The sequence below is a fragment of the Bombus huntii genome, chromosome 6 (genome assembly GCF_024542735.1).
Source record: "Bombus huntii isolate Logan2020A chromosome 6, iyBomHunt1.1, whole genome shotgun sequence".
In the NCBI taxonomy this organism is placed as follows: Eukaryota; Metazoa; Arthropoda; class Insecta; order Hymenoptera; family Apidae; genus Bombus; species Bombus huntii.
The window spans coordinates 8,101,947-8,112,803 of NC_066243.1; the positions used below are offsets into that span (position 1 = coordinate 8,101,947).

Consider the following 10,857-nt stretch of genomic DNA (forward strand, 5'->3'; position numbering starts at 1 on the left):
CTATATCCTAATTATCATACAGAATTGGGTATCGCAACGAAGAAATACAATACTGTGATACTGTACAAAACTATGTACTCTTTCCAAAAAAAGATCAGTGTTTTAATTTTCACAATACAGTATTCTGCACTTTCTTTTAATTGGAAACAGACCGATAAAGAATGAAATAATTATAACAATAGAGATTATAATCTTCACGAATGACACGAAGCTTAATCACGTAACAATTATATTGAATTTTTTGTGCACTTGTTACATCATCCGTTGATACATGTTTCAAAGGCTGTCTTAATGACACGAATGACAATTAATCCGCCAAACGTTTGACGAGATTGATCAAGTATTCCAATTGGCACACAAAGTGGTTAATCTTTGACCACGAAGAAGTGATATCAGTTTGACAACATGTAAATACGTAATGAAGTGTGGAAACCCCTAGCGTTCGAAACTGTAAACGCCTCCATTCGTCATTGTGCGCTCACTCTGCGGCTCCGAATTTATAATCCCACATGTTCATCCGGTATACTTCGCGTGATTCATCGCCTTACGTATATACATACGTGTCCGTGACAGATGAGTAACCATCTCTTCGAACGAATGTAACGAAACTATTAAATCGTCTGTTGTTTCTGATACGATGTATCTTGAATATATTGTACATATCGATAAAGCGTAGGAAGAGCTCCAATCCCTAGAACTTCCAAGTTAGAATCGCGATATGTTAATCGAGAGAATAGAGAGAGAGGGAGAGAGAGAGAGAGAGAGAGAGTGAGAGAGAGAGAGACAGACAGATGGAACGAAAGATTGCTAAATAAGCCATACTGGAATCAAACTGATCAATTTTATTAAAATAAATCGTTTTATTTTTTAGAGATTAAATACTAATTATTTGCAGTAGATCTTTGATTATTCGATCTAATCATGATACACATTGCTTGGATAATCGAATAGCTTTGTTTTCTCGTGAGATACGATTGGTTTCTTGAAGTGTTTTATAAATATTAATTATAATAATTATAATAATAATTATAAATATTAATATTCAACAAAAATATTTGTACATAATTGGGCTAAACAATTTTTTTCATTGTCTTGAACATCAGGCATAGTTTTGAAACGTCAGGCATAGTTCGAAGATCGTAGAATGGATGGCGCTAGAAGTATACTTGATCTTTGAAACTACCCCTGAATAGAAAAGACTTTATTAAAAAATAACGAAGAATAATAATGAGGCCATATCAAATTTTCATATAAATATTTTTATTTTGTAGTAGTAAACAGAAGGGACAATGATATTTGACGATCGAAGAACGTCTTAAGGATCGAGGAGCTAGAGTTTCGACTGTGAAGAAGATACCAGACAACTTTTTCTGACGGTGTTCTCAATTCATTCACGCTAGGTTGAATATTGATACATGTTTACATTCGTTAGGTTGGAAAGTTAGTTGGAAGCTACGTGTTGGAACGTGTTAAAGTTTCTGGATCGCGAGAAAAAATATCTACAGCCAAGTGTTAATGATTCTAGATCGTTTTGGATAGAATATAGGAATAAGTGTTAATATTTTTGGTCAGCTTTGCCGACAGATTTTTAAGCGTTGTCGTTTACGAAGTTTAACGTGGAAGTGTAACAAAGCATTAACACCGAGTCGTTATTATCACTGACTCTAGTTTTTAATGAAACTAGTACAAAAACACTAAGCCTGATCTTGTTATACTTTATTTCATAGTATTTATTCTTCGATATTTATTTATTACATTATTTTAAATCCTTAAACGGTTAAAATATTTCAAGATCTTTAACAAAATTATGAATATGGAGCAATTTTTGTTCTTGCAATGTGAAGATATAATAAAGTACCTGCTAATACTTATGTTATTTAACTATTGATTAATACTGTAACATTATTAATGCCGACTATTGTTTTTAATTAGACTGCTATAAAAACATTTTGACTAAATCATTAAACTAACAAAATATTCTTTGGTGTCTAACCTAAATGCAGAAAGTCCGGCAACTTTCTGAAAATTTTCAATAAAATTCTCAACATCCCCCAACGTCATCCATCCCAAACCAACAGTTTAACCCTCAAGCTCTCGAGAAGAATAAAATTCAAAGCATGACTTCTCGTCCTTCTGCCGGGAGAATTTCCAAACAAACTTCCAACCAGAAAGACTTGCCTCTTCTCCCATCCTGTGTACCGGAAGCAGAGGACGCGTGTACAAATCAGCGGTAGAGCCCATAGACAACAAATCACAGGGGTTGTCCGGTCGAATGCAAAGGAACACGACGCTGCTCGTCGCTTATTAAGCACCGACAACCCCGGTGAAGGCAAGAAAGGTCCGTGGGTGGGGGAGGGAACCCTCGAAGACGGGGAGAGAAGCCGCTTGATAAATGCGCGCTCGTACGCCTAGGAACCAGTTTCGTGTTTACCTAGTAAGTAGCGTTGTCAGTCAGCTGGTTTGTTGCATCTTCGCAACGAGGCAGCCGCCCGTGGCGTAAAACGCTAGCACGCTTACTCCTTTGTGTATACTTGTTCCTTTCTCTTTGGATACATCTGTGTGTGTTACGCAGAGAGAAAGAGAAAGAGAGAGAGAGTGAGAGAGAGAGTGAGAGAGAGAGAGAGTGAGAGAGAGAGAGAGTGAGTCGGGCGTTACTACTATAGCGTATATTCGTATTCAACGGGAGGGAATTCAGTGGGGACCGTTGGAGGGATATATACAGAGGGTGGTGGAGGCAAAATTGGCCAGTGGTGGGGAGAGGAGTGGGGGGTTGCTGCACGCCGGCAGTCATGCAGGGTGCGTGACCGTCGATGGAATAGGGATTCGGAGTCGAAGTCAGTTGCTGTCGGACGTTCTTGGAGGAACGTTGTCACGTTCTCCACTCTCCGATTGTACTTCGTACCATTGTGCACACGTAGTTTCTCACGAAGTTCGGTCTTACTTTTAAACGATCTTATTTTTAACCGCAGTCGCCTTTTGAGATAAGTAGTAACCGTGACAACGTATAAAATATACAAGTGATCGAGGAATATCAAAGTTTGTGTCAGTCAGTGGTTATGATCGTTCGGTGTTTATTTTATTCGCAGGTCGAACAACATCGTTATTGGGGATTATCCGTTCTCTTATTTTAGTGTCCTTGTCTCGTCGATCAGTGAAATCTCTGCTACGCGCTATTGACGATATCGTCAAAGATTATCTCGAAAGTTTCCACTGCTGTTTATCGGGAAAGGGGAAAACGGCGTGTAACGCGTATCCGAATCGGCTCGGACAGAAGTGGTGCCGTGACAGAGTGACTATGAGTGCGTGACGACCGGAGTGCAACGTTACGACGATTGGCTTACGCGACTCACGCGACGGAGGCGAGTCAGTTTGCGAGCTGTTGCGAGTAACGACGCGCGTGCGACAATTGCTCGACTATGGAGTCGACACGGCTTCGTTTGGCGATGTTGGGGATCGTCTGGTCGCTGTTTTTCAACGCTGGAACGATACACGGCCGCAGCATCACCAGTCTCGAGGCACCGACCGGCTGCGAGTGGAAAAAGGACGGAGAGGATGGGGAAAAAGCTCTGGCCTGTAGGGTTAGAACTATCGCCAACGTGCCCAGCCTAATTGGCAATCTCTCGGCCATTCAAGTGGACTCGATCAGTTCTTTGGCCTTGGAATGCAGTGACGTGTTGTTCTTCGAGAGCCAGATAGACGGGCCGCACGGTTTCTTCTCCCCTCTGCCTCGTTTGGAGAAGCTTCGCGTGGATTATTGCAAGATCCGATATCTGCCAGGCGGTGTTTTCGCGTCCGCGCACAACTTACGCACGTTGTCCGTGAGAACGCACAACGGAGATTGGTCGGCGATGACTTTAGAGCTACACAGGGATTCTCTTCGTAGCTTAACGTATCTACAGCATTTAGATCTGGCTGATAACAATCTGTGGACACTGCCGTCTGAATTGCTCTGCCCGGTGCAGAGCCTCGCTACATTGAACTTGACGCGCAACAAGTTACAGGACATCGTTTCCCTGGGCTTCTCCGATTTGGTCGAGTCGTGTACGCCTAGTCTCGAGGTGCTCGATCTCAGCAACAACGATCTCAGCACCCTGCATGATCGAGCTCTGAGCAATCTGCGCAGCCTAACGGTGTTGAAGCTGCAGGAGAACGTGATCACAGCCGTGGGTGATCACGCTCTGGCTGGATTGACCGCGCTACACTCGCTCAACATGTCCAGCAACCGTCTGGTAGCATTGCCGCCGGAATTATTCTCACGAACGAAGGAATTAAGGGAGCTGATACTTAGCAATAATTCGCTGGCGGTATTAGCGCCGGGCTTATTAGACAATCTGGTCGAACTGCAGATACTGGATTTAAACAGCAACGAATTGACGAATCGCTGGGTTAACAGAGACACGTTTTCCAGACTCGTTCGACTCGTCATTTTGGATCTGTCTTTTAACGCGCTTACGAGGATCGATGCACACGTGTTCAAGGGTTTATACAGCCTTCAAATTCTAAAACTCGAGCACAACGATATCGAAACACTGGTAGATGGATGTTTCGGCTCCCTGACGAATTTGCACTCATTGACTCTTTCGCACAATCGCATAGCGAGATTCGATCCAGCACATACGATAGGTTTGACTACTCTGAATCAGCTCTTTCTGGATACGAATAAACTCAGAACGCTTCATCGTCACGTGTTCGATAATCTAACCGGCCTGCAGGATCTTTCTCTTCGAGGAAATTATCTAACGGAGATCCCGTACGCGGTTCGCGTGCTCCGCTCGCTGAAGACTCTTGACCTTGGCAAAAACCACGTGTCCAGAATCGACAATGACTCGTTCGACGGGTTGAGCGAACTGTATGGACTACGGCTGGTAGACAACAAACTGGAGAACGTGTCGCGCGAAGCGTTCGCCGCGTTGCCCGCGCTGCAAGTGTTAAATCTGGCGAACAATTACATCCGTCACGTGGAGCAGAGCGCGTTCGCGAACAACCCGGTGTTGCGCGCTATTAGATTGGACGGGAATCAGCTAACCGAGATTCGCGGCGCGTTTACCAGCCTCACGACCCTGGTCTGGCTGAACGTGTCGGACAATAAGTTGCTGTGGTTCGACTACAGTCATCTGCCGAGCAGTATAGAGTGGTTGGACATACACGCGAATCAGATAAGCGAGCTTGGGAATTATTACGCGGTTAGGAATACGCTGCGTATAAAGTTGCTGGACGCGAGTTACAACCAAATCGTCGAGATCGCTGATGCGAACGTGCCTGATAGCGTGGAGACGTTGGTCCTGAACAACAACAAAATACGCTCGATCGTCCCTGGAACTTTTCTTCAGAAGAGGAGCTTGGAGAAAGTCGTATTGTACGAGAACGAGATAAGAAGCCTGGACGTGGCCGCCATAGCGTTGCAGACAGTACCGGAGGACGTAGAATTGCCACAGTTTTATATCGGAAATAATCCTATTCTGTGTAACTGTTCCATGGAATGGTTACCAAGAATCAACGAAATGGCGCGTCTTCGACAGCATCCTCGAGTGATGGACCTCGATTCGGTCACGTGCGAAATGGTTCACGCGCGCGCGACACCGCGAAGGCCTCTACTGTCGCTGAAACCGAAGGACTTCCTCTGTCAATACGTGGCGCATTGTTTCGCCCTGTGCCATTGTTGTGACTTCGACGCGTGCGACTGCGAGATGACCTGCCCGGACAATTGTTCGTGCTATCACGACCACAGCTGGTCGAGCAACGTGGTGGACTGCTCGAACGCCGGTTACAAACACGTTCCTGAAAGGATACCTATGGACGCGACCGAGATCTATCTGGATGGGAACGAGCTCGGTGACTTGGGTAGCCACGTGTTCATCGGAAAACGCAGATTGGAGGTACTGTTCCTGAACAACAGCGGCATATCGGCGATTCATAATTTCACGTTCAACGGTGTGGGTGCGTTGCGCGTCCTTCACCTCGAGGACAATGCGCTACGTGAGCTGCGTGGCTTCGAGTTCGATCAGCTGGAACGCATGTCCGAGCTCTATCTGGATCACAACGCGATCGCCACCGTGGGCAACACGACCTTCAAAAAAATGAAGAATCTCGAGGTGTTAAGATTGGACAGCAATCGAATCGTCAACTTCAGGCCATGGGAAGCATTGCCCAGCGTCGGGGATAGCACGCGGGTCGCTTTGGAGGGTAACGCTTGGAGCTGCGAATGCGGCAGCGCTGCTAAATTGCGCGGCTGGCTAGCCGAGCATCGTGGGGATCCCGAGAAGATGTACTGCCGCGACGGCGCCGAGACTCTGGCGCAGGCTATGAAGCGTTGCGGCGATCCGTCTACAGAGGCCGTCAGCCGTGGCATTCAGGAAATCCCTTTGCTAGGTGGCAACTTTGTGCCGCTTTTAGCGGGCGCCTTGGTGGTTGTGATCGCCATTTGCCTGTTCGTCGCGCTCGCCTTCGCTTTTCGCCAGGACGTGCGTCTCTGGGCGCACGCACGTTACGGTCTCCGCCTTGGAAAAATGACCACGCCGCCGGACGAAGAAAGGGATCGCCTTTACGACGGCTACATAGTCTACAGCGAGAGAGACGAGGATTTTGTCTCCAGATTCTTGGCCGCGGAATTGGAACAGTCTGGCTTGGCTCTTTGTCTTCACTGGCGAGATTTGCCACCGGCCAGGCCGCAAGAAGCTGTACCACCGGCTGCGGCGGCAGCCAGACGCGTCGTTATCATTTTCTCGCCGGTGTTCTTGGCAAATGAATGGCAGCATACGGAATTTCGTGCTGCCTTGAGGACCGCGCTGGAGAACATCAGACCCAGCTCGAGGAAAAGACGCGTGGTCATTCTTCTGGCCACGGAAGCTCCTGCCCGTGATCCCGAATTCCAGCTGCTGCTTCAAACCTGCACGGTCGTCATGTGGGGCGAGAAGAGGTTCTGGGAGAAACTACGGTTCGCCATGCCCGATTCCGTGGGCAAAAGGCGAGACAGCAAGAAGGTGAACGACCGAAATCGCAAACCGGCGCGTTACACCGCCGCGCCGTCCGCTGGCGACGTATGGACCAAGCCTAATGGCGTTTTGGTCGCACCGGTGCACGCACCCACGCCAACGCCCACGCAGTCCACCTATGTCAGCTCGGCGTCCAGCAGAACGGAGGACGAGGACAGCGGCGCGGAACATCAGCATCAGCATCAACATCAGCACGGCGGTTACAGCGCGTTGCACACCGGAAACGCGCGGCCGGCGAGCCTGTCCTCGAGGGGCAGCCATCTTTACAGCACCATACCGGAACCACCGGTGCCCACTGCACCTCCTGGTGAGGTCTTGACGCATCCAGCCAATCCTCGTACTTATTTCGTCTAGTATAGACGGTCCTCGTCGTCCGTCGCGCGACGATCCACGATTCACCGTGTCAGAGGCTGGACTCTGATGGAGCCTGCGATTGTAAAAAATTCGCTCTAGGAATGGGAATGAGAGTGGAACAAGGAGAGAAAGAAAAATAGGAAATGAAAGGAACAGAGAGAGAATGAGAGAACGTATGTTGCGGTAGGATATTTGTACAGTTTCGTTCGCGATGGACCGACGCGATGGCGTACACGCGACGATTCGCCCGGTGTCGCTCTGTTTGCTCTTCCACTAGAATCGGTTGATTAGGGATCTTCCTCGGGTTTCCGTGTTCCGTGTTACGGAACGAGCGAGGAGGATCGTTTATGCAGGGGTTTCGGGGTCGGGGTTGGACGTCGGTATCGGGAGTATCGCCTCGCGAGAAAGTGTTTTCCATAGGACGCGAGGCAGCCTCGAACCTTTTCGTTTACCTCGACGAGTACGAACGCGAATGTCGATAAAATCAAGAGAGCCAGGTTTATTTGATACAGGTTCCTTTGTAACAGGGAACGCACACGTGATCGAGTCATTATTTTTTCGTACTAGAGAGGAGGAATTCAAAATACAGAATTTTTTCTCTTTACGACGAACATTTTTCGGATATATGTGTATGTGTACGAAGCGAAAAGAGTAAGAGCTTTAGATGATAAAAAAAAAAAAAAATATGGCAGTCAATGAGGACATAGAATGTAATTATTGTTCTCGTCATTCCTTTAGGGCCTAAGATGAAACAGACACACTGACAAAAAAAAAAGTATTAAATTAAACGCAACCCCAGAGATTCGAAGTAGATTATAGAAATTCTTCTTCGTTGTTGCACGACCACCTCGTTCAGGATTCGTCTTCGCGTGCATCCTTCGATTTCTGAAAGCGAGCGAAGAAAAGGCCAGGCCTCGAAATTCTTCTCGTCATCGGGGCTTTCGTGACGTCGAGAGTTTCGATCACGCTTGAAAAATAACTCTCACCGGCCGTGCCGCTTCGTCAGACTAGCATCCACCGATTTCACCGTGCACCTCGATCGATCGCGAGTTTTCACCTTTTTTTCTCACGTACGTTGTTATTTATTTTCCATTCGTTCGCGATTTAGCCGACCAAGTTCTGTGATTTCGTTTGTTTTACGACCCTTCGACGATTGCGATATGATACGTTTTTGTTAAGGATCAATATGTTTTCGTTTTGAAGTATGTGATTTTGTTTTACGAGAAAATTGCGAGATTATGTGTCTCTCAGAGGCTATTACGATGGTTTTTATCGAGAGATATATACTTTTCTCCGAATGATTAGAAGATTCGTAAATCATTAATCGACAAAAGTTCGTGACGTTCTTTTTATTTTTTGACGATACTTTCGTTTCTTTAAAAATCGTAATCTAGTTATTTCAACGTTCTTCGATAACCTTTGTTTTCTACGATTTAACGAACACGAGAGTGGGGAGAATTAAAGCTACTCAAAGATTTCTATTTCTCGTATAAATTTCTCCATGCACGATGTAAAATATAATTCACCCCATTCTCGTGAAAAACACGTAAAACCATCGTGGTAGCTTCGTATTTCTCAAAAGCGATGGATACGCTCGTATTTAGTTCCAGATTAATTTTTATTTCCGAGGACTGTACGTTTACTTCAGCGATCAAGCGTTTTTCTTCCAATACGGTGTATTTTATATTTTTCTCCCTTTCTTCCCGTAAAAGAGCGCTCGGGAACGCGATCGAGTTGGTAGCTACAGGATCATCGAAGCGTTCGAAGCGGCCCGTACACTGATCGGAAATGAAAGAGAGAAAAGACGAGAACGATACGTGTCGTACGTGTCGCGTGTGTGCTCCGTGATCCCGGGGCGCGCTCTTCTTCGTACTAATTGTATATTTTTTCCCCCGCTCTCGGGAGACGGAGTCGGCACACCCCTAGTTCTCATTCCTGTCGTTCGTTCGTCAATTCGTTAGCTAGAGAGAAAGGAATTTAAACGAATGTGTGGGAGCATTAACGAAAGATATCGTCTCTTAGAAGCGCGTGTTCGAGAAAGAATAAAGAGAAGAAAAAGAGAAGTTAGTTGGTACATGGATCGAGGAGGAGATGAGAGAGTGTGAAAATAAAAAAAGAGAAAATAAAAGGGAAAAAGAGGAAAAGACAGGAGACGTCTAGCGAGACACACCTCGTTCCTAAGATTCACGACTGTCTTTTGCGAGAAAAAGCAACGGTCGCCAAACGCTTATTAGTCTGTAAGTGAATACCTCCTGTAAATACTTGTGTATAATCTAACGTTGTAAATAACTTCACGCACACTTCTCAAGCACATCAAAGTGGCCAGGCACTTGTACCTATATATAGGGCTATTAAACTGGTCTCTTAAACGGGAGAAAATTTCTCCACTCTCTTCAAGGAATTTGCGGATTTATTAATTGTATTGTATTGTTGTAAATACGCTCATCGGATCACGCATATATATTATATATATATATGTATATTGTATTCACGATCTGTTACGTGATTATTAAATTAATTGCCACTTTCCATTTCAGCAAAGAACCATGAGAAATAAACACGTTTGTTTTGTAAAAAAAAAAATATAAGTGAAGGAAGAATATTCTTTTGTTCCCTTGTCACTTCGCCCGTGAGAAACCGTGTTCGGGTCAGTGAACGCGGCTAACTCGAAAGTTTTCCATCGGAGGAAAGCCCCGAACTTTGACGTCCTTCGCGAACTCGTTTTAATTCGTCCGACACTAATAGCTTTCTCCCCTCGTCGAACGTGGCTCCTCTTTTCACCAAGTTGCTCGCCTTCTGATCGCTTTTCTCTATCCCACCCCCTCTTCCCTTTGTCTGATCTTTTTCAGTTTCACTCTTTCTTCTTTCTTCCTCTCTTTTTCTTAACTTGAACATCGAACGTAGAAACTTATTAATATTGGTCGGTGATTGTTCCCTGCGTGAGATGGGCGAGTACCTAAAGCGCTTATTAATATTCCGCGACTGAATGACGTGGCGGCTACAGTCGTACGATAAATTTTCAGGGTGTATATCGAGCTCCATCGATAATGGTATACCTCTGGCTGCATAAACTCGTTCACACTTTCACCTGGCTGTATCAGCAAGTAGCCAAACCTGATAATGGCCAGTTATTATTCGTCGGGTTTCGAGGGAATTTTTATTAGACACTTCAAGCCTCACCCTGGGGAGGTATATGGTTTTTGTGGATGAGACGTGCGAATATACAACACAGCATTCGCTAAACTTTCACTTTATCGTGGTTTACTATACTTTATTATACATATACATGTACGATAGGGACGCTTGACTATAAAATTCGAAGTAGAATGGTTTAATTCGACTTTTAGAGGTTGCATTTTACTAATTAAAGACCATTATATATATATATCATATAATTCGTTTCTGTTTCTTTATCATTGCTTAATACTCTTTCCGTCGCTATTTTTCTCTCCATACGGATCTCACAGTTTTATGAAAGTAGGAAACATCAAAGCATTTATAGCGATATCTT

General features: G+C 45.4%; 1 protein-coding gene across 1 annotated transcript; it reads left to right on the top strand.

The window, feature by feature from the left end:
• Positions 1-2,759: 2,759 nt before the first annotated feature.
• Positions 2,760-9,934, top strand: LOC126867026 (toll-like receptor Tollo). The gene has a single exon (XM_050621112.1). The coding sequence runs from the start codon at positions 3,417-3,419 to the stop codon at positions 7,344-7,346; it is 3,930 nt and encodes a 1,309-aa protein (XP_050477069.1). The 5' UTR covers positions 2,760-3,416; the 3' UTR covers positions 7,347-9,934.
• The last annotated feature ends 923 nt before the right edge of the window (positions 9,935-10,857 follow it).